Source organism: Prunus avium, chromosome 1 (genome assembly GCF_965620075.1).
Source record: "Prunus avium chromosome 1, drPruAviu1.hap1.1, whole genome shotgun sequence".
Lineage (NCBI taxonomy): Eukaryota > Viridiplantae > Streptophyta > Magnoliopsida > Rosales > Rosaceae > Prunus > Prunus avium.
In genome coordinates, this window is record NC_142284.1 from 10,930,681 (window position 1) to 10,954,296 (window position 23,616).

The 23,616-nt window shown below is 35.8% G+C and overlaps 2 protein-coding genes and 1 pseudogene across 3 annotated transcripts; all 3 read left to right on the plus strand.

The window, feature by feature from the left end:
* The first annotated feature begins 8,454 nt into the window (after positions 1-8,454).
* LOC148297288 (sucrose synthase 3 pseudogene) lies at positions 8,455-9,549 on the plus strand (annotated as a pseudogene).
* Positions 9,394-13,530, plus strand: LOC110750201 (sucrose synthase 2-like). Of its 2 annotated transcripts, XM_021950487.2 has the most exons (13): positions 9,394-9,545; positions 9,719-9,911; positions 10,179-10,297; positions 10,426-10,642; positions 10,754-10,849; positions 10,927-11,100; positions 11,255-11,371; positions 11,483-11,649; positions 11,925-12,151; positions 12,308-12,629; positions 12,707-12,951; positions 13,033-13,171; positions 13,369-13,530. In XM_021950487.2, exons 9-13 carry the CDS (start codon positions 12,048-12,050, stop codon positions 13,405-13,407), a joined length of 849 nt encoding a protein of 282 aa, XP_021806179.2. In that variant the 5' UTR covers positions 9,394-9,545; positions 9,719-9,911; positions 10,179-10,297; positions 10,426-10,642; positions 10,754-10,849; positions 10,927-11,100; positions 11,255-11,371; positions 11,483-11,649; positions 11,925-12,047; the 3' UTR covers positions 13,408-13,530. The 2 variants fall into 2 exon arrangements, with proteins under 2 accessions (XP_021806179.2, XP_088102550.1); XM_088246424.1 differs by lacking the exons at positions 9,394-9,545; positions 12,707-12,951; positions 13,033-13,171; positions 13,369-13,530 and having other exon boundaries at positions 9,750-9,911; positions 12,308-12,436.
* Positions 13,531-17,163: 3,633 nt separating this feature from the next.
* Positions 17,164-22,896, plus strand: LOC110750203 (sucrose synthase 2-like). Its single transcript, XM_021950489.2, has 15 exons — positions 17,164-17,398; positions 17,528-17,660; positions 18,306-18,457; positions 18,670-18,862; positions 19,096-19,214; positions 19,319-19,535; positions 19,691-19,786; positions 19,867-20,040; positions 20,232-20,348; positions 20,458-20,624; positions 20,900-21,124; positions 21,291-21,612; positions 21,689-21,933; positions 22,011-22,149; positions 22,637-22,896. Exons 1-15 carry the CDS (start codon positions 17,229-17,231, stop codon positions 22,673-22,675), a joined length of 2,508 nt encoding a protein of 835 aa, XP_021806181.1. The 5' UTR covers positions 17,164-17,228; the 3' UTR covers positions 22,676-22,896.
* Positions 22,897-23,616: the final 720 nt, after the last annotated feature.

Below are 23,616 nucleotides of genomic sequence, written 5' to 3' on the forward strand. Positions count from 1 at the left end.
ATACCATAGGGCCTGTTTGTAAATTCACTTTGATATTAATAGTTAACTAGTTGATAGAAATAACTAAAAATTGCTTTCATAGTCTGTATTTTTAAGAACTTCTAACAAAAGCGCGCTTCTAACTGACAAATGTGCCAAGTAAAAACACTTCCTACTAAAACATTCCCAAACATGTAGACTTCTTATATTCTTTTATTTTTGTAATTAAAGTTAAGGACCTTTTCTATTGAGAAGGATGATAACATACTAAACTTACACATACTAGACGAATGCTACAACTCGAACCCAGGACCTTTCTTGAGAGAGCAAATGCTTCAAACCACTACACTGTGGAGCAATTGAACCTAGGACCTTTCATATAAAGAAGGTTTAGTTTTAGTTAAGTAGTTTTGTACTTTCTACTATGGCTGAAACATGCTTTCCATATGATGAGGGTTCTTCGTCCGCAGTGCCTCCATTAAAAATGAACCGCCAAAGGATTTGGGTAAGTAGTAAGCAGTTCTGATAAAGGTTCGACCACGCGTTACATATTATCTACCACAAATACAATATAACGGTAGGAATAACAGGATGTTTTGTAACATTTTCTTCCCCTCCTATTGGAGAGTTTTTTTGGATATATGCATTAGATTCTACTGAAAAAAAAAATATATATATATATATTCGATTCAATCACTCAAGCACATGAGCAGCTCATAATACCCTGGACCCTTCTTGGACACTTTATTCTTTGCACCGACTGTGGACCATATAACCAATTTGTTTTAGATCCCAACAGCCACCATCAAAGAAAAAATCAATGATATATATATACGTATCCAATGGATAACAAGGGTATGTGGATAAATCCAAAGAGATGATATATCTATTAAACTTAAACTTATAAATAATCATTTTTGCGTTGTATATTAATAATTATAACTAGGTGCTTTCCAATTAATTATTGATGTTGTTTTCCTTGGATTGAAATTTGTTTCTCCCAGCTTAGTTGATATAGATAATAGCTAGTAAGGAGAAAGAACTTAAATTTTACATATTCTTCAAGTACGAAAGACATGTTTATCGAGAAGCCAATATGGTTTCTTCAAGTACGAAAGACATGTTTATCGGGAAGCCAACATGGTAGCTGATGATCTGATGGCCATTTGGCCATGGCAAACTTAATATATATGTATATGTATCTGATTTACTAACTTTCGATTGTCTATTTCTTTACAATAACATGAATATTTGGATTCATAGAAGATCTTCTTTGTAATTTGATTTCTTCATTTTAGAAAGAAAAAAAAAATAGTGTGGCATATATATGCTTAGGATGGCAAGTTTACGTAACAAAACCTTTTTTGGCCTATCTGATGGCAAGGCCTGTGCTTGATATCTTCTTGGTAGGATAAGATATTCTTGTTCATATAACATTGCCTAAATAATAATTCCACGTAGAGGAGAAAGCATTTGCTTCTTGGCATAAATGTATGTGAATGCGATCGATTCCAATTTTGCAAACAGAAAAAGATACCAAAGTCGGCCAGTGCTGTCCCACAATCCCGCCACAACCTTGCGTTCGACAATGCTTGAGTCCTTAATTGGGAACAAAATGGCATATTATTTTTGCATCTCTTTCTAATTCGCGTACTCTTTTTTTTTCCGTCTAATTAACAGTCTAATCAACCTATTGTTCGAGCCAGACAAAGACACATGCACAAAAAAGGGGAGAATTTAGAAACTTTCCTTTTTCTTGGTTCAAATTTCGGGAAGGAAGATAAAAGTAAAATGAAAGCTCAATAATTGTAAGTATAAGTTCCTCTTCACTTTTGACTATTTTGGGATTTTTTATTGTCACAATTTTTGTTTGTTTGTTGATATTTAGAACTTAATCATAGCGTAGAAACTACGTCGTCCTTTATCGTCCTTTATCATGTTCTTAAAGCATCTTCAATCGATATGTCAAATTACCACATAGACATGAAATGACAAAAATTGAAGGTTAAAGTTGCTCCAACTGACTAATCAAATCTTAAATAGATTTAAAAGTTGGAAGAGATATGTCAAAAATAACATATCCACACAAAAAAAAGCTTGATGTCAAATATTATTTTAATATTTTTTAGTCATGAACCCCACTATCATTTACTCTCTTTTAAAATTTTATTTAAAAAAACTTCAAGTTAAAATTTATGTGTCATATGGTATCTGCTGATCACATTATTAACTAAATCTCTTATACAAATATAACTCATCGATGATGATAAATCTCTCACTTTTATAAGAAATGTGACCCACGAATGATTATGGGGTAATGAATGTGAAACTAGTAGCGGACACACCATTTCTATAAGGATGAGAAGTTGCTGAGTCAATCCATGAGGATACAACGTTGACCTTTTCGCTTTCTATCTCAACTCTTTTCATTATTTTCTTACATAAATAAAATCTCTTTGATATTACAAGGAAGTTGTTTTCTTCTCCTCTTTCCTTCTTTATTTTTTAAATAAATTTCTTTGAAAAGTGATTACATAAAAAACAAGAGAGAGTAGGAGGGGCTAGCTTTAAATATATTTTATATAACAATAAGAAGTGATTATTACATATAATTACAAGCGAAACACATATACATTTAGGTGCAGAAAATAAGCTAGCTTGGTATACATAAAGGAAGCCTGTTAACTTGGTAATTGGATTTTCTTAACAATAATATATCAAGGAAAGATCAATGCTTAATTTTTCCGTTAGTTCCTGCATGTAGGATTAGCGAGCACAGGGATACTTAAGAAATAATTGAGTCGGCCTCTATCCAATCTAACGCACAGGGATACTTAAGAAATAAAATATAAAATAATATAATCTACCCTAAACACAACTTTTTTATTTTATTTTAAAGCTTAGGCAGAAAGGATGGAATTAGTGAGACCCTGGTGAATCAGATTCCACACCGATTAGGTTACAGTTCATATGAATCATTTCCTAATCCCTTAATATAATATTTTATTTATCAACAAGGCCTATCCTAATGAAAAAGAGGTATTTAGTTATATATCCATTCTTAGCACTAGTAATATGGATAAACCCTACACCATTTAATTTCTATATAAAAAAAACCCCAAAAAATGACAGCATGCCCTATTGAATTTAATTTTGATTATTAAATTACTTTAATACCCTATTGAGTGTTTTGGGTTTTTTTTTGAGATTTTTGGATTAGGCTTGTTTTAAGAAATTGATGGCAGTTTTGTAATTTATAGGAAGTTTGAAGCCTCTTTTATATATTGTAAATGGACTTTGGGTGTGTTTTTAAAGTCCATTTAGGGTTTTCATATAATGTGGACCCTTACATTGGGTATCTCTCTAAAAAATATGTGAATACGATGATTCCAATTTTCCAACAAAAATAGATACCAAAGTCGGCCAGTGTCCCACAATCCCCGGCCACAACCCTGCGAACAATGGTTGGGTCCTTAATTGGGGGATAAGATATTTGAAGAAGCTTGGGAAATAAAATGGCGCATTCTTTCTACTTTGCATACTTCATGTTTTTTCTTCTAATTAATAGTCTGATCAATCTAATAAGGTTTGTTGTCGCAATTCCAAAGGAGTTCAAGCCAGACAAACACACATACACCCACGTTAAAATTCACTTTGACCATTGACGCGATGAGTTAGAAACTTTCCTTCTTCTTGGTTCAAATTTGGGGAAGGAAGGACAAAAGGAAAGCTCAATAATTGTACTATAAGTTCCTCCTAACTTTTGATTATTTTGGGATTTTTTTTATTGTTATAGCAAATATATATATTGATAATTTTTATTTTTTGAAGGGAAAAATTCTTTTGATATTTAGACCTTAATCATAGTGTAAAACCGACATCGTCTTTTATATCACATCACCATCTTTTAAGTTAAACTTTATGTGTCGTATCGTATATCTAATGATCACATTTGCTAACTCATCGATGAATAAATCTCTCATTTTTGTAAGAAATATGACCCAGAAATGATGATGGGTAATGAATGTGAAACTATAATATGCCCCCGCACACACACACCATTTCTATAAGGATGAGAAGTTACTGAGTTAGTCCATGGTGAACCTTTAGAATTAGAAGTAGTTAGTATTGTATCTGATACCAGCGCTGACCTTTTCGCTTTCTACTTCAACTCTATTTTTCTTCTTTGTTATTTTCTTACATGAATAGAATTCTTTAATATTGCAAGGGTAGTTGTTTTTTTCTTCTATTTTTTTTAAATAATAATAAATTTTCGTGAAAATGATTACATAACAAACAAGAAAGAGTAAGCAGGAGAGGAGGGGCTAGCTTTAAATATATTTTATATAACATAAGAAGTGATTTGTACATATTAATACAAAATATATTTTATGTTATATTTTATATAACATAAGAAGTAATATATTTTATATTACGAGCGGAACATATACATATAGCAGAAAATAAGCTAGCTTAATTAGTACATACAATATTACAGAGAGCTTCATTAGTTAACTAATTACTTATACCAAACTAAGTTGGTAATAATTAGGTGCGAATCTTGCGGTATTCTCTTATCTCTATCCCCCCAAATAGCAGGGCTGCGTCCCTGCTATTAAGAACAGCCTGATCATTCCTAAGAAGAGCTGGTTGTCTCCCTGCACGAGCTGGTTGGTCTTGAGGAAATGGAGGCCTCTTGCTGGGCCGGCCATAGAACTGGTCTAGCATGGCAAAAGCCTCCGTTCCAAGCTTTGCTAGCTCTTCTTGAGTTGCCATAATAATATTGCTAAAATTTAGTACAAGCACACAAAACACAGATGCAGGAAGCAGGTCAGGTAATTTGGTTTGCCTTTGTTTTCTAGGTAACAACGGTTTGCGGCCAAGCCCCATTTTATAGGAGTTAAAAAGGCGACCTTTATTCTTCATAAAAAAAAAAAAAAACAAGGCGACCTTATTGTGAAACCTTGTGGATAAGTTGGTTGGATAACATAGATATCTTTTCTTTCCAAAAGGGATTCCCACCTTTGGTGATTCCTTCAAAGACACTTTCAATCTTTGAGTTGGGGGCTTTGCTTAAGTTAGAAATATATATTAGTAATGTTGCAAATTACAGAAGTGCCTTAAAAAGTATAATGAATGTTGCAAATTTCTATACAATGGGGCCTTTCTATGAAATTTGCAAATTACAGAAGTACTTTCCACAGATGATGGAAGATTCTTTGGTGCTAAGAATTTCGTGGCAGGTTGACCCATGGATATGGTTGGTACAGAACACATGAATGAAAAATAGGAATACGCACAAATTGTGGGAGGTGAAGATATTTCTTCTTGAAGAGATTGATAGGAATCAATATCATAGTTTATCTGGTTTCTTTTCGTTGCTTGAGAGCTGCAGATGATGAATTCTTCAAATAAACTTATTTGTGGGGTATTTTTGTAGAGCTCACTTTGTATTGTATTTGAACAATTCAAACCGTCTATTTCATATATTATCTCTTTAAAAAATCACACAAATTGAGAGCTGCATGTGACAAATCTCTCAAATAAACTTGTTTGAGGGGTAATTTTTGTAGAGCTCATTTGTATTGTATTTCAACAATTTGAACTGTTTATTTTATAGATTATATCTCTTTAAAAAAGCACCCGAATAGATTTTTTTTAAACCATTTGATTGAATAGTAGTCATTTAAGTGTCTATTTGTCTCATCACATTTATATAGGTTTGAATGGTCAGTTTGTTCAATATTTATATCTAGCATTCCTTAATTTCCACCCATATAAAAGGTAAATATCATGAGGTTCTCAATTGTTACTAAAATTGTCAATTATATTCGAGATATATATAGTTCTTTTCCTATGTGGATGTCTATACATTATTACCATGCGGACTCCATTATAAATAAGGAGGAAAGTAGAGAGGAGTAGTATAAAATACACGGCGTCTGCACGATAATATAATGCCTAGATGTTCGCATAGGAGAAAAAAAAATATAAATATATTACTAAGGACTCTTTTGGGAGTGATTCTAAATAAGCCAATAATCATATCTCCATTTAATAAAGTGGGTTGAAGTGATTTTTATGGAGAACCACATAAGTGATGTGATTATGGCCCATCCCAAAATCATCTTTACATTGTGATTTAGGTTTAGGAAATGAAAAATTCCGATTATCATCTTAACCTTTAATCAAACTGCTGATGATGACTTAGATCATCTTCAGTTTCCCAATCATGCATGCAAGTCAAATTAATTCATGAGAGAGAGAGAGAGAGAGAGAGAGAGAGAGAGTAAAACCTTAAAATACACACGATGGAGTTATGTTATGTAATATTACAAAGTAGGGCATAATTAGAAAGATGTGGAAAGTACATACCAAAACAAAAGGACTGATCATAATTAGAAAGATGAGGAAAGTATATATATAGGATTATATTACATACTATACTACATTGATCCCATATAATTGATAAGCTACATGCTTCCCTTATAGTAATAATTAAACAGCTTTATATCTAAAGCTGTAGGAAGATTTAGCTTATAACAAACGGATCAATAGAAGCCAGGACATTGGTTTCAGTAAAAAGGCATTCATGATCATATGATTAACTAATAATAACGCCTATTACGATTGATGCCTGGGATTGGTTTATTGGTACGAGTATATTTTTCTGTGACACATATCCCACCATAGATTCGCACTGCCTCGTCAGAGTTGATGACAGGGTTATTGTAAGGCTCTTGCAGCTTCTGTGGAGCTCCGTGATTCTCCATGTTGGGGCCGTAGTGGCCACAGATTCGCACCTCGTCAGAGCTGATGACATGGTTATTGTAAGGCCTTTGCAGCTTCTGTGGAGCTCCGTGATTCTCCATGTTGGTCGCCACCACTGCGGCTCCACCGTATCGATCTCCTTGATAATAATGAGAAGGTGTAGGAGCAGGAGAAGAGGAAGCTTGATTCCCCATGTTAACTACAACTTAAAACTGATTACAAGTTTTGCTTTGATTTGAATTCCTTGGGGGCCAAACCTCATTATATAGTAGTCTCATTACTCACACAAGCTTAAAATAAAATTAGGATTCTCTCAATAGTGCGCTTCTGAATTTAGTATATGATATACATGCTTTATTCTTCTCATGCCATTAAGAAAATAGAAAAAAAGAGGATTTCCAGGAGTCAGTAATAATTTGATTCAGTACTCCAGAAGTCAGTCAAAAAGAGTATCCTGTGCTTTTTTGTTTCTATATTATAATAAGTAGGATAATATCTCTTCACCTTTCGAAATGATACTTGCATTTGTTATTTCTTTATTTATAATACCTTTAAATGAAAATTAGCTTTTTAAATATTTCTAGAAATACTTGGTCTCTGACGGCCACAGTAAAGAAATATAATCTAAACCCTAAACAGAACCTTCTTTTTTAAATAAAAAAAAAAAGCTTAGGTAGGCAGAAAGAATGGCAATCAGTGAGTCCCTCGACCCAGGTGAATCAGATTCCTCACCAATTAGGTTTATGAACTTTCATAGTTTAGTTATATAAATCATTTCATATCTTAATCCCTCAACATAATATAATAGGCTTAATCGTTCAGTTACCTTTTAAAATTATGATCAAATCTCACTTTACTATTGCAAGTCAAAGTGACTCACATTATTCCTTGACCAAGATTGAGTAGTTTAGAGCATCTCCAACCGATATGTCAAAAGTGCCACATAGACATTTAACAGCTAGAAATAACATCTCACACACTCCAACCGATGTGTCAAAGCTGATGTGGAATGAAGGCTGAAGATTGAGATGTTATTTTTGACATCCCAAAAGCAAGATGTCAAATGAATATTTTATTATTTTTTCTTTTATATTCTTTTTAATTAAAAATAAATCAACACTAAAATGTAATAAAATAATAATTTAATTTGACATAACGGGTGGAGTCTAAAGCTGTGTAAGATGTTAAATTGCCACAACCAGCGTCAAATCCGTTAAAATTGATGACGTGTTATTTGGCCTACTTGCAAACCAATCCGTCTCCGAGCCCAATTAATGTAGGGCAATACTTTTATCGACAAATTCCTAAATAATATCCAATCCCACCGTTTGGATTTCAAAAAGCGAGGGAAGAGTGTTGACTCTGGAGGAACACGCCTTCACATTTATCACCCAACCGAACCGATTCACCGTCTAACTCTCTCTCACTCTCTCTGAATCGGATCAGAGCAAACAATGGCCGACGGCTATTTTTGTCTCCATCCCTCCTCTCTCATCTTCTACCGTTTCTCTTTTGTCCCTTCATATATTTATGTTGAAGGGCGTCTTCATCTTCATCTACTTTTTCTTCCTCCTCTTTTGTATCACTCACCGTAATATTTTCTCTATCTGCTTTGCTACCTCTCTCTCTCTCTCTCTCTCTCTCTCTCTCTCTCTCTCTCTCTCTCTCTCTGTGGTGGTGTGTGAGGACTGAGGAACTTCCACCATGAAAAAGTGGATTCAGAACACGCTCGCTGCTCACTGCAATGAACTTGTTTCTCTTCTCTCCAGGTCTCTCTCTCTCTCTCTCTCTCTCTCTCTCGTTTTTCAAATGGAGAGTTCGTTTTGGAAATATATTTAAAAAAATTGATGTGGGTTTTTGAGAAATTAGATATTTTGTTATGTTGAAAGATTTGTTGACCGAGGAAAGGGGATACTACAATCTTATCAAATCATAGACGAGCTGGAAAAAGTGATTCAAGAGGATGAAGGATTGCAGAAGCTCAAGGAGAGCCCCTTCAGCAAAGTCTTACAGTCTGCCCAGGCCAGTCAATTTTGCTACACACACTTGTGCTATTGTCTTTTTTATTATTTCTTTTTCCATTTTTGGTGTACAAATATATTAGTTGTGCTATTGTGCTTGAAATGAGAATGCTATGTTTCTGGGATTTCTTTATCCAGTTTATTCATATGAGGAAGTTATTGGTTTTCTTAGAAGACGACAATAAAACGTTACGAGTTAAAGTTCCAAGTTTCCAAAATGTGCAACCTAAGAAAGCGGAAATCTTCATTGTGCATGGCTTGTAACCTTGGTTGAGGTGAAATTTTGATTTCAGGCACTGATGACAATCCATGGGATTTAGCACATATATTTTAGTTTCCCTAATTTTTAGATGCTTTATGCAAGAAGTTTGTGCTGGTGAGGTAAGGGGCTGTTTTACAATCAATTGGACAGAGGTAGTCATGCTGCTATGATGTTTTAAGTGACGTAATGTATTTGCAATGCATTGTAACATGTTTATTGGGTTTTTGATTTGTAAGCTTCTTTCTTTTTTGCCATAAGTGATATGGAAAAGGCACTTTGTTGGTATTTTAAAGTGTTACATGGGTGGAAGTGGTCTTTGTAGTTCTTGTTTTCTGATTTCATTCTTTATTTTTCATTTAGGAAGCAATTGTTCTACCTCCTTTCGTTGCTCTTGCATTTCGTCCAAGACCTGGTGTTTGGGAATATGTTCGTGTCAATGTGTATGAACTCAGTGTGGATCATTTGACTGTTGCAGAATATCTTCAGTTCAAGGAAGAACTTATAGATGGAGAGTAAGGGATCTCATATGTAGATCTTTGTTACTGAAATTTGTAATTTATGCTGAATCTCTGCACTTTCCTACCTGGTGTAGCATTAAATAGTGCCTACTGACTAAACAGTTTTTACTTGCTCTTTCAAATGCTTTATCCACAAGTACAAACTGAATTTGAAATGATTTTCCTAGGTGCAATGACAACTATGTGCTTGAACTTGATTTCGAGCCATTTAATGCAGCATTCCCTCGACCAACTCGGTCATCATCAATTGGAAATGGGGTTCAATACCTTAACCGTCACTTATCCTCAATTATGTTCAGTAAAAAAGAAAGTTTGGAGCCTCTTGTGGATTTCCTTCGTAAGCACAAACATGATGGCCATGTAAGTTTGAAATTTGAAAATCTATGGGTTTTAATGAATGAGCATTACACATTGGCAGTTATCATCATGATTTTTGGCCCATTAATTTATTTTACTGGCCTTCTCTTTGCTTGCATTCAAATTGAGTGTAACCTACTTGTCAACCTTAGGTTCATAGTATTTGCCTTTCCTAAAGCCATGCACGAATTAATATCAAAATAAAGTTTTGAAATCCTGATAGAGGTATAACTTTTGACTGAATGATATTAGTTGTGAAATCTTGTGCAGGCAATGATGCTAAACGATCGGATTCATAGCATATCGGGACTTCAGTCTGGTTTAGCAAAGGCAGAGGAGTATCTTTCTAAGTTTCCTCCAACTACACCATATTCTGAATTTCAGTTTGAGTAAGAAACTCATCTATATTTCAAATATTTTGATTGCCACTACTTTTGAGGAATGATTTGATTCCTTTGGATATTACCTTTGAAGTGTCGATGCAACATAGCTTTAACCTTTTTTACACTAAATGTAGCTTACAAGGCATGGGGTTCGAGAGAGGGTGGGGTGACACAGCACAGCGGGTGTCAGAGATGGTGCATCTGCTATTGGAAATTCTTCAGGCTCCTGATCCCTCTACCCTGGAAACTTTTCTTGGGAGGATTCCTATGGTGTTCAATGTTGTCATTGTGTCTCCACATGGCTACTTTGGCCAAGCAAATGTCTTGGGTTTGCCTGATACAGGCGGGCAGGTCTTGCTTACTTTTCCCTATCTCATGTCCATTTGTTTGTTTTTGGTCCTTCCTTTCATAGCTTTTTCTCCTAAAACCATGAAAAAGTTATATATTTTTAACTGATATCAGGTTGTTTATATACTGGACCAAGTGCGCGCCCTGGAGAATGAGATGCTTCTTAGAATACAAAATCAAGGACTGGGTGTGATGCCAAAGATTTTGATTGTAAGTTTGCCTAACTAAAAGTTTATGCAGTATTAGTTGGATAAGGTGTCGTTTTATATTAATTCTTGTGGTTTAAGGTTACCCGACTGATACCTGATGCAAAAGGGACAACATGCAACCAAAGATTGGAAAGAGTCAGTGGTACAGAACACACACATATCTTACGGGTACCTTTCAGGACTAAGAATGGAATTCTGCGGAAATGGCTTTCAAGGTTTGATGTGTGGCCGTACTTGGAGACCTTCGCAGAGGTAAGCAATCAAAACCATAGGTTTTTATTTATTTTTAAATCCTGTTTCTCTTCCCCTTTATTTTTCGTTGTCCCTTTTCAATTGCTTATGGATTTTAATAACTTTGCTTATCAGTTACACAATAGCTCCTTTCTCTTACTGTGGCTATTTTCAGGATGCCTCGAATGAAATTGCAACTGTGTTGCAAGGTGTTCCGGATCTGATCATTGGAAACTACAGCGATGGAAATCTTGTTGCAACTCTGTTATCTTATAAACTAGGAATTACACAGGTGAACTCTATTTTTTTCATCCTATTATTTCCGATACCACACAAAATATTGGGGAAATGACATGGGGGAATATATTAATTTTAATGTTTCGAAATGGGATTCTCAATGAAGTGCAATATTGCTCATGCATTGGAGAAAACCAAGTACCCAGATTCTGATATATATTGGAAAAAACATGAGGACAAGTACCATTTTTCTAGTCAATTCACTGCTGATCTTATTGCAATGAACAATGCTGATTTCATAATCACCAGCACATACCAAGAGATTGCAGGAAGGTTAGATTTCTTCTCTAGTTTTTTGGAACATGAATTGAATATCTATTACATTTTCCACAAGAAATAATATCTCAATTTGTTCCACTACCTGCAGTTGCACTTGTAATGTAGTAGTATAATATGTAAGTTATATTTATGATTAGCAAGTTCAAATTCTTGTCTGTAACAACTAAGTGGACTGTTACATTTTGCAAAATGTGGTCCTTTATTCTTCTGTCTGGATTCTAGTGTGTTTTGCTTATCGTTTTAAAGCTTAATATTGTTCTTTATGTCAGCAAGAATAATGTTGGACAGTATGAGAGCCACACAGCTTTCACTCTTCCTGGGCTGTATCGAGTTGTTCATGGGATTGATGTTTTTGATCCCAAGTTTAATATCATCTCCCCAGGAGCAGATATATGTGTATATATTTTCCATATTCTGAAAAGGAAAGAAGACTTACTGCTCTACATGGCTCAATTGAAGAACTCTTATATGGGGCTGAGCAGAATGAGGAGCATATGTGAGTATCTTTAGTGTTTAAGTAGGGGAGAAAACAAACATTTTTCAAATTTTTTTTGCCTATTTTAAGTGATATATATAACTATTTGTGATGGAACTGACATGTACTTCATTTTCTTTGCACAATTTGTCTGATACTTCTTCAATGGTGATGCAGTGGGATCTTGAGAGATCGATCAAAGCGTATTGTCTTTTCCATGGCAAGACTTGATAGAGTGAAAAATTTAACTGGACTTGTTGAGTTTTATGCTAAGAGCACCAAGCTAAGAGAACTGGTAAACCTTATTGTGGTTGGTGGTTACATAGATGTCAAGAACTCCAGGGATAGAGAAGAAATGGCAGAGATTGAAAAGATGCATGGCCTCATTAAGAAATACAATTTGAGTGGCCAGTTTCGATGGATAGTGACCCAAATGAACCATGCTCGTAATGGTGAGCTGTACCGCTACGTTGCAGACACAAAAGGTGTCTTTGTGCAGGTATGTGGTATAGATATATGATGGTTTGTTATGGTATTTATTTTCCGGGTTTTAACCTATTCTCTTATCTGTTGCAGCCTGCTTTTTACGAAGCTTTTGGCCTCACCGTTGTGGAAGCCATGAGTTGTGGCCTTCCTACTTTTGCAACTTGTCATGGTGGCCCTGCTGAGATCATTGAGCATGGTATTTCAGGGTTTCATATTGATCCCTATCACCCTGATCAAGTGGCTGCACTTCTGGTTGACTTCTTTGACCAGTGCCAGAAGGATCCTGGCTATTGGGAAAGGATATCTGAAACCGGGCTTAAACGAATTTTTGAAAGGTTTCGTATTTTCTGGCGAACTTTTAAAAAGGACAATTTTTGTCAACCTCAGGGTAACTAATTTCATGCTCAATTGTCTAGGTACACTTGGAAGATATATTCTGAGAGGCTACTCAATTTAGCTGGGGTTTATGGATTCTGGAAGCATGTGTCTAAGCTTGAGAGACGAGAGACGCGGCGATATCTGGAGATGTTTTACATTCTCACATACCGAAACCTGGTCAGTAGTCTTATCCTTCCCAGTATGACACAGTAGACTTCCTGTAATCTATAAGTCGGTTTTACATTCTATTTAGAAAAAGAAAAAGGTTACCGTAAGCAAAAAGCTAAAATATCTTTTCGGCTTCTACATTTTCCTGCTTAGTGGCTCGGTAGATCACTTGTTGGCTAATGACCATGGTTCTGATCCTGTTTCAGGTGAAGTCCATCTCGCTGGCTGTTGATGAGCAGCATTGAAGAATCATATCATAGGTGCCAAAGAAGCAGTTTGCTTGTTGCTGCTTAGTGTGTGCATTCGAATATATTGATCCAAAATATTCTTTAATCGCTATACCACCATATAATTTTGCCGCTTAAAAATTTAGCACAAACACATGTACAAATTAGGGCTCGTTTGGGAGTGATTCTAGATAGGCTAGAATCACTTTTGAGGAGAAGCACCTCCCATGTGCTTTTTTATATAATAACTTTTAGGGCTTGGTTGGGAGTAATTTAGGATAGGTCAGAGTTACTTCGGGGTAAAAGCACCGTCTATGTACTTCTCCATATAATCACTTAAAGTGATTTTAAGTGATTCGGGGAGAATCACCTTCCACGTGCTAGGTGTTCTCCATAAAACCACTTAAAATCACTTAAAGTGATTATATAAAGAAGTGATTCTTCACAGAAGTGCTTTTTGGCCTATCCAGAATCATTCTCAAACGAGCCCTTAATTTAGAGCTAGGTAGTAGCTTTGTTTTCCTGGAAAAATAAGGACACCTGAGAATTTTCTCAGGACTTGGTCCACGCATTATTGTTTGCATTTTATTCTTGTACTTGATGAAGAAGTATCAAGCAATTAAATATGTTAAGGGCTAACGACAAAAGACACCCTGCTGGTTTGGGGTGGTTCTCAATATGGACCACAATGTATTAATTTTATCAATTTACATCCTAAATAAACCAGTTCCTAAATAAAATGTAGTCAATCGTTAAATATTGACGTGTCTACTAAGGGACCCACCTACTAACCAATCAGTTCCTAAATAAAATGCTAGAATAACAAAAATGTAAATTTAAAAAAAAAAAAAAAAAATCTCAGCCCCTCCCCATGCCAACAAACCCAGCTCCTCCCTCTTCGTCTTCTACCTCCATCTAAATCGCTCCCAAACCTACTTCTCCTCCTCCTCTTTCTATCTCTTTCCCTACCCCTTTCCCTATTCCTATCTTTATCCCTATCTCTATCTCTATATCTCTCTCTGCTCCTACTTCGCCGCCTCGAATGCCTTTCTCTGATTTTGCTCCTACTTCGCTTCCTTGAATGCTTACTTTCTCTATGCGAAACCCTAGGTGGTTGTTTCTCTTCTTCTTCTTCAGCCAGGTCGGGCTTCTTCCTATTGAGCTTGTTCTGTATGGACTCAATTTGGGGCCCTGGTTCTTTTGCACGCCAGATCGGGACTGGTTCTTACTGGCAGTGGCGGACCTGTGCAGGCACAAGGAGGTGCACCTGCACTTCCGGTCGCCGGAAAAGTCCATTAGAGCAGCTAGAGTTGCACCTCTGCTTCACAAATGAGGTGCACGCAACGTGTTCGACGAAATGCCCAAACCACCTGGGCTGGGCGTTGCATCTGGTGTGCGCTGCGCGCAGCGCGAGCGCGCTTGTATTTTTTTTAACACAGCCTGACCAAAACAACATTGTTTTGGATCAGGCTTTAAAAGAGGCGCTTTTTAAAAAAAAAAAACCTAGCCAAAACGACGTTGTTTTGGACCAGGGTTTTGAAAAAAAAAAAGAAAAAAAAACGTAAAAAAATAGGGAAACTGCTGCTGCTGCTGGGCCATTCTATTGAGCTTTCTAATTTGTATTATTCCTTACTTAATTGGGTTTCCAATTTTCATAATTCCTTACTTAATTGGGTTTTAAGTGGGAGTTATCTTTATTCAATTGGATTTTGGGAATTCTTTATTTAATTGGGATTGGAATTCTCTTTATAAAGGACCAATTTAACATTACTCAATTTCATCAAAGTGTGTGTGCATCACAAGAATCCTACCTTTTTTTTCCTTCTTGAGTACGCCAATCCAAAGTAAGTCAAATGCATATTTGTTATTTCTTGAGCAAATGCCAATTTTGTTTTTTTTTTTTTAATAATAAATTTATTTATTTTTCTTATTTAGCTCTTTCTGTATTAGTAAGATCAGTAGCAAACTTGAGGAGGAAGAGGCTACTTGACATGCTATTCGAGGTATAATTAATTTTTATTTGTTTATTTAATTGAAAATTTGATATTAATTTATTTTTTTAATTAATTATGAATAACATTAGTATTGTTTAAATGATAAAGATGTTTAGTTGTCTTTTTTTTTTCTTTTTTTTGTGTGGAGCTCTTAGCATTTAAAAATTGCACCTCTGCTGAAAAATTCCTGGGTCCACTGCTGCTTACTGGAATTGGGTTTTTGTGTTCCGCTGCCGAGTCGACGGCAGATAGAGAGGGAGAGATGAGGGATGGGGTTAGTGCAGGGCAAGAAGGGGTGATTGAGTAGTGGTGATCTTATTTGTAAGCTTAATTATCACCCATGAATCTAATTTTTAGTTATTGATAATTAAATGTTTTTCTGGTCATCATGACTGCAGGTTAATTTGCTGGGGCAAGATATTGCTCTCCCACACAAATCCGGGTGTGGTTTCCTTTTGTTTTGGTGCTCAGGTTATAATAATTTTGTGTTCATCTTTATTTGTATAAGGGGTGATTCAGATGGAGGTAGAAGACGAAGAGGGAGGAGCTGGGTTTGTTGGCCTAGGGAGGGGCTGAGATTTTTTTTATTATTTACATTTACGTTATTTTATCATTTTATTTAGGAACTGGTTAGTTAGTAGGTCGGTCCAACAGTAGACACATCAATATTTAATGATTGATCAAACGATCAACTTAACGAAAGGATGAAATTGGACAATGTTGCAAATGTAAAGGTGTAAATTGATACCCTGTGGTCCATATTGAGAACCACCCCAAACTAGCAGGGTGTCTTTTGTCGCTAGCCCATATGTTAATTATGACAATCCAGGCCAAATGTTAGCAATTCAGTCCGTCTCTATCCAATTTGATACACTGTTACACAAGTTCAAATTCTTGCCATCCACTGCCCAAATCAGCATCATTTTTTTTTTATAACACAAACGATAGTCTAAACTATAAAAACATCCACAATGGGCTCCCTAAACCACCTCCTTAGACAAATTTAAAGGAGGAATTGGAAAAATACAACTCCAACCATGTTCCCTATCCATCTCCTAAAATAGAGAGAATTCTAGAAGCTCCCAAATTTGAGGAGAGAGAAAGAACTCCTAGTGACTCCTTATAATTTAATGTTGCTTTATTTATTGAGCCTTTAATTAATGCTAACTATTTTTAATATTATTTTTTTAATAGAGATTGACCAATTAAAAAAGAGTTATAGCATTTATGACACCCTAAACTAGAGAGTATGATTGGAGTTTAAATTTTATAAGGACCTCTTAAAATAACTTTTATATGTTTTTAGCTAAATTTTAACTAAAAAACGGAGAGCATGATTGTGGATGCTTTAAGGGGGATTTTTCACAAACACTACTAAGGTGTCATGGGTATTCGAACCTGTGATCATTGGTTTACAAGTTTAGATCTTTTTTAACTAGACTAAACGCCTTTTGCAAATCAGCATCACACAGGGGCTTATGGCCAGAAAAAGGCTCGATATAGAAACTCCTAAAATGGGCCATAGACACATTACTGGGTTTGGCATCAATCCAGCTCAAAGCTCACTTTTTTTTAGGCCCAATGAAGCCCAGTTTAAGGTCCTAGAGATCTCCGCCTCGATATGAAAATTTGAAAATTTTCCGTCTGGATTTCAAATAGCGAGGGAAGAATAATCAGGAGTCTCAGGCCCTTACAGAGGCTGGCGCCGCTGAAACATCGCCAAGTGCCCCTTCACACTTATAGCCGTCACTCTCTCTCTCTCTCTCTCTGATCAGACCAAAACAATGGCCGTTTTTGTCTCCTTTCTCCTCTCTCGTTTTCTGCAATTTCCGTTTGGCTATTTATATGCTTTATGTGTCCCTCCTCTCTTCACCTTCACCTTCACCTTCACCTTCACCTTCACCTCCAGTTTCTACTTTCTCTGTCTCTCTGGTAGTTCCAGCTTCAACCATGAGGAAGAGCATTGAAGACACCCTCGCTGCTCACCGCAATGAACTTGTTTCTCTTCTCTCCAGGTCTCTCTCTCTCTCTCTCTCTCTCTCTCTCTCTCTGTATTTCAAATGGAGGGTTCTTTTCGAAATTAAGAAAAAAAGTACAAATTTGATGTGGGTTTTGAGAAATTTGTGATTTTGTTATGTTGGAAGGTATGTTGATCGAGGAAATGGGATACTGCAACCTCATCAAATGATAAACGAGCTAGAAAACGTGATTGCAGAGGATGAAGGAATGCTAAAGCTCAAGGATAGCCCCTTCAGTATAGTCTTACAGTCTGCGCAGGTCAATTTCCTACACTTTCTTGGGTGCAAATATATTAATTATGCGGTTATTAGTTTCTGCATGTCCCCTTTGTGTTTCACATTGAGTTTGAAATGAGGATGTTATGCTTTTTAGAGCAGCTTATTGTTTATTATTTGTTTATACAGTTTAGATAACGAAATTTTAGGTTGTCTCTGAAGCAGTACATGTTTGTTTGCTTAGAAAATGACAAGTAAATGGTATAATTTAAAGTTCCAATTTTTCATTATTCGGGACCCAAGAAAACACAAATCTTTCATTCTGCATGGCTTGTAAACTCTGTTCAGGTGAACTTTTGATTTCAGGAACAGATGACATTGAATGTGATTTAGCATATATATTTCACCTTCTCTCATTTTTCTATACAACCAAATACACATATAATGAAATTTTTACATAAAATGGTAGTTTAAATTGATCTTGATAATAATGGCTTTGTTTCAATGCACATTATTTTTTAATCCATTGACTATATTAGCTTTTATTAGTATATACCTAAAACCAAGCAAATAAATGTTCTCTTATGTGTTTCATGAGATGTCCAAATACTTTATAAATGACAAACATGTGTGAAAGTTTTCTTTGTTGTTCTGCTTTTTTTATTTCATTCTTTGTTTGTCATTTTAGGAAGCAATTGTTCAAACTCCTTTCGTGGCTCTTGCACTTCGTCCAAGACCTGGTGTATGGGAATATGTTCGTGTTAATGTGTATGAGCTGAGTGTGGATCTTTTGAGTGTTGCAGAATATCTCTGGTTCAAGGAAGAACTTCTGGATGGAGAGTAAGGGATCTCATGTGTAAATCTTTGTTAATGAATTTTGTAACTGATGCTGAATCTCTGTGCTTTCTTATCTGGTGTAGCATTAAGCATTACATTGTAAGGACAAACCAGGTTTTATATTGTTACCTTTTCAAAAAAACAAATCAGGTTTTATTTGGTCTTTCAATTTCATTATCCGCGAATGCAATCTCAATTTGAACTGATTGTCCTAGGTGCAATGACAAATATGTGCTTGAACTTGATTTGGAGCCATTTAATGCAACATTCCCTCGACCAACCCGCTCATCATCAATTGGAAATGGGGTTCAGTTCCTTAACCGTCACTTATCTTCAATTATGTTCCGTAACAAAGAAAGTTTGGAGCCTCTTCTCGATTTCCTTCGTACACACAAACATGATGGACATGTAAGTTTGATTAAGCTATGGGTTTTACTGAATGATCATTCCACTTTTGTAGTTATCTTTATGATTTTCTGGCCCATTAGTTTATTTTGCTGGGCTTGTCTTCACATACAAATTTAGTGTAAGCTATTTTTAAACCTTAGGTTCCTAGTAAATCCTTGCCTAAATTCATATATGCAGTAATATGAAAATAAGGTTTTGAAATCCTCACATATTAGTTCTATAATCTTGTGTAGGCAATGATGCTAAATGATAGGATTCAGAGCATACCCAGACTTCAGTCTGCTTTAGCAAAGGCAGAGGAATATCTTTCTAAGTTACCGGCGACTACACCATATTCTGACTTTGAATTTGAGTAAGCAACCCATCTATTTTCAAATACTTTGATCTCCACTGCTTTAGTGGGATGATTTGTTTGCTTTAGATAATACCCTTTAATCTTCTTTACGCTGAGTGCAGCTTACAAGGAATGGGATTTGAGAGAGGGTGGGGTGACACAGCACAACGGGGATCAGAGATGGTTCATCTTCTCTTGGAAATTCTTCAGGCTCCTGATCCATCAACACTGGAAACTTTTCTTGGAAGGATTCCTATGGTGTTCAATGTTGTCATTGTGTCTCCACATGGCTACTTTGGCCAAGCAAATGTTTTGGGTTTGCCTGACACTGGTGGGCAGGTATTGCTCACTATTTCATGTCCATTTGTTGGTGTTTGATCCTTTCTTTCTTCCATTTAGCTGTCTATCTGATAGAATATTAATAGATTTTGTAGTTTACGAATTGTTTTCTCCTGAAACCATGAAAAAGTTATATCTTTTCTTACTGATGTCAGGTTGTTTATATACTGGATCAAGTACGTGCCCTGGAGAATGAGATGCTTCTTAGAATACAAAACCAAGGACTGGATGTTATTCCAAAAATTCTGATTGTAAGTTTGCTCAACTGAAAGTTCTTGTGATATTAGTTGACATAAGGTGTCAGTTTATATCACTTCTTGTCTGGTCTAAGGTTACCCGACTGATACCTGATGCAAAAGGGACAACGTGCAACCAAAGATTGGAAAGAATCAGTGGCACAGAACACACACATATCCTGCGGGTACCTTTCAGAACTGAGAACGGAATTCTGCGGAAATGGATTTCAAGGTTTGATGTGTGGCCGTACTTGGAGACCTTTGCAGAGGTAAGGATTACGCAGTCAAAGCATAGGGTTACTTTTTGTGCTCCTGTTTAATCTTCCTTTATTTCTTTTCTGCCCTTGGTCCATTGCTTGAATAATCAAACTTTATCGTACATGCTTTTGGGTTTTTATTACCCTTTTTTGTTGGTTATGTTAACATAATTAATCCTTTCTCTTGTTGTGGCCATGTTTAGGATGCCTCAAATGAAATAGCTGCTGAGTTGCAGGGTGTTCCAGATCTGATCATTGGAAACTACAGTGATGGAAATCTTGTTGCAACTCTGTTATCTAATAAACTTGGAATCTCACAGGTGAACTGTAATTTTTCAATCTATTATTTCAGATACAACACAAATTATCAGTGAAATAACAGGGGACATGTATTGATTTTAATTTTTCAAAATGGAATTCTCCTTGTAGTGCAATATTGCTCATGCATTGGAGAAAACCAAGTACCCAGATTCTGATATATATTGGAAAAAACATGAGGACAAGTACCATTTTTCTAGTCAATTCACTGCTGATCTAATTGCAATGAACAATGCTGATTTCATAATCACCAGCACATACCAAGAGATTGCAGGAAGGTAAGATTTCTTCTCTAGTTTCTTGGAACATGAATTGAATATCTATTACATTTTCCACAAGAAATAATATCTCAATTTGTTCCACTACCTGCAGTTGCACTTGTAATGTAGTAGTATAATATGTAAGTTATATTTATGATTAGCAAGTTCAAATTCTTGTCTGTAACAACTAAGTGGACTGTTACATTTTGCAAAATGTGGTCCTTTATTCTTCTGTCTGGATTCTAGTATGTTTTGCTTATCGTTTTAAAGCTTAATATTGTTCTTTATGTCAGCAAGAATAATGTTGGACAGTATGAGAGCCACACAGCTTTCACTCTTCCTGGGCTGTATCGAGTTGTTCATGGGATTGATGTTTTTGATCCCAAGTTTAATATCGTCTCCCCAGGAGCAGATATGTGTATATATTTTCCATATTCTGAAAAGGAAAGAAGACTTACTGCTCTACATGGCTCAATTGAAGAACTCTTATATGGGACTGAGCAGAATGAGGAGCATATGTGAGTATCTTTAGTGTTTAAGTAGGGGGATAAAGACTTTTTAAATGGCACTTGGAATTATATATGTAGATACACAAACACACACACACACACACTTATATGTATTTGTGTTACATGACTTCATTTTCCCCAGACATTGTTTTGATACTTCTTCATGGTGATGCAGTGGAATCTTGAGTGACCGATCAAAGCCTATTGTCTTTTCCATGGCAAGACTTGATAGAGTGAAAAACTTAACTGGCCTTGTTGAGTGTTATGGTAAGAGCACCAAGCTAAGAGAACTGGTAAATCTTGTTGTGGTTGGTGGTTACATGGACGTCAAGAACTCTAGGGATAGAGAAGAAGTCGCAGAGATTGAAAAGATGCATGATCTCGTTAAGAAATACAACTTGAGTGGCCAGTTTCGGTGGATTGCAGCCCAAATGAACCGTGCCCGTAATGGTGAGCTATACCGCTACATTGCAGACACAAAAGGTGTCTTTGTGCAGGTATGAGGTGTAGCTATATGATGGTTTGTTGTGTATTAGAATTCCATGTTTTAACCTATCCTCTTATCTGTTGCAGCCTGCTTTTTATGAAGCTTTCGGCCTCACCGTTGTGGAAGCCATGACTTGTGGCCTTCCTACTTTTGCAACATGTCATGGTGGTCCTGCTGAGATCATTGAGCATGGTATCTCTGGGTTCCATATTGATCCCTATCATCAAGATCAAGTGGCTGCACTTCTGATTGACTTCTTTGATCAGTGCCAGAAGCATCCTGGCTACTGGGAAAAGATATCTGAAGCGGGCCTCAAACAAATTTATGAAAGGTTGCATTTCTGGCATGCTTTTAAAAAGACAATCTTTGTCAACCTCATTGTAACTAATTTCAAGCTCAATTCTCTAGGTACACTTGGAAGATATATTCTGAGAGGCTGCTCAATTTAGCTGGGGTTTATGGCTTCTGGAAGCATGTGTCTAAGCTTGAGAGGCGAGAGACAAGGCGATATCTGGATATGTTTTACATTCTCAAGTACCGAAATCTGGTTAGTAATGTTATCCTTCCCAGTATTACTCGTACAAAAAATGGCACTTGCATTCCATATGATGATCCATAAATTCAGTTTACATTCTATTAGAGCAGGAAAGCCTTGCTATGACCATCCTTCTACTATTAATAAAAGTTTGCATGTGCTCCGAGGATAAGTCTAGTTCTCTGAGAGGATTAGGTACCTCACGAATCAAAAAGCTAAAACATGTCATAGTTCAATTTTGTTTTGCACTTGGTTTATTGGTGATTAAATGATTCTGTTGTTTTCTTGAGGAAAAAGTTTCGTCTATTTGTACAATATTAGCAGAGCAGAAAGATAATTTTCTTAAAGCCAATTTTCTCATGTACCTTTTTTTCTGATTAGTGCTGGTCCTTTTACATTCCACTCTTGATTTTAGATAGAGAGAGTTGATTGAAATGATTTGGTAGATCAATATCCTTGAAGGAATTATGTGACCTCTGCCGTTTTGATCATCTTTCAGGTGAAGTCGATCCCGCTGGCTGTTGATGAGCAGCATTGAACTATATGATTACATGCCAATAAAAGAAGCTGTCTGCTTGTTCCTGCTTATTGTGCGTTGCATTTGAATTTTTGATGTTGTCGATCCTGTCCAACTGCTGTGGACAGAACAGAACCCTGTTTTAATTTCTTCTCGTTTGGTTTAGGATGTTTCATTGATGTTTGTTGAGTCTGTTGAACTTCATGTTTTAAATTAAATAAGTTGATGCTTTTGGTATTCAATATCTGCACGGAATTCATTTCTTAAATTGACGATATCTACGAGGGGCTTGTAGTAGTTCAAGTGACTAAGAGTAATTATTCCTGCACTTGATGTCCTAAGTTCAATTCTTGCCTCCCCTTGTATTATAAAAAATAAAAATAAAGATATCTTGTTTAAACGTCACAGAAAAAAGAAGAAACGTATCACACATCTTCTCTGAATCTATAAAATACAAACAATACCTATCATCCTCAAACGTCATACAATACTAATCTCTCACATCGCTTTTGTATCTTTTCTATTCTATTGATGTTTACTGTGCTGATTTTGTGTCTGTGTCTTAAATGACGTTGTTTTGGATTTTTATTTTTACTTCTATTAAACAACACCACATCAAACTTTTCTTCATAAAACTTAGGGATTCTCGTTGTAATTTTATTTCTTGTTTTCAAAAGAAAAAAAAAACCGTTCGTTCATAAGATGTAAACTCAATAGCTTCTCCAGTAAAGTGGAAGCTAAATGTCATTAGATATCGATAGATATTAGATTCAGCGTTAAGAAAATTATTTCAGGTATAGGATATGGCCCTTTAGAGTCGAAATTTGAGATTGTAAACCTAAACCTAAGTGCTTAAAAGAATCTGAGAGTAATAAAAAGGCTTGACCATGTACATAAGATCCTAAATTTGATTTCATACTTCTCAAATATTGCTTGTACTAAAAAAACTACAAAATTAAACA

Excerpts from the sequence above, each read along its gene's own strand:
- LOC110750201 (XM_088246424.1), top strand. The coding sequence starts at position 9,843 with ATGTTCAGTAAAAAAGAAAGTTTGGAGCCTCTTGTGGATTTCCTTCGT. Across the intron at positions 9,912-10,178 it reads AGCACAAACATGATGGCCAT|GCAATGATGCTAAACGATCG; the intron begins GTAAGTTTGAAA and ends AATCTTGTGCAG. Across the intron at positions 11,650-11,924 it reads TACCAAGAGATTGCAGGAAG|CAAGAATAATGTTGGACAGT; the intron begins GTTAGATTTCTT and ends TCTTTATGTCAG.
- LOC110750203 (XM_021950489.2), top strand. The coding sequence starts at position 17,229 with ATGCTTTATGTGTCCCTCCTCTCTTCACCTTCACCTTCACCTTCACCT. Across the intron at positions 18,863-19,095 it reads CACACAAACATGATGGACAT|GCAATGATGCTAAATGATAG; the intron begins GTAAGTTTGATT and ends AATCTTGTGTAG. Across the intron at positions 20,349-20,457 it reads ATAAACTTGGAATCTCACAG|TGCAATATTGCTCATGCATT; the intron begins GTGAACTGTAAT and ends TTCTCCTTGTAG.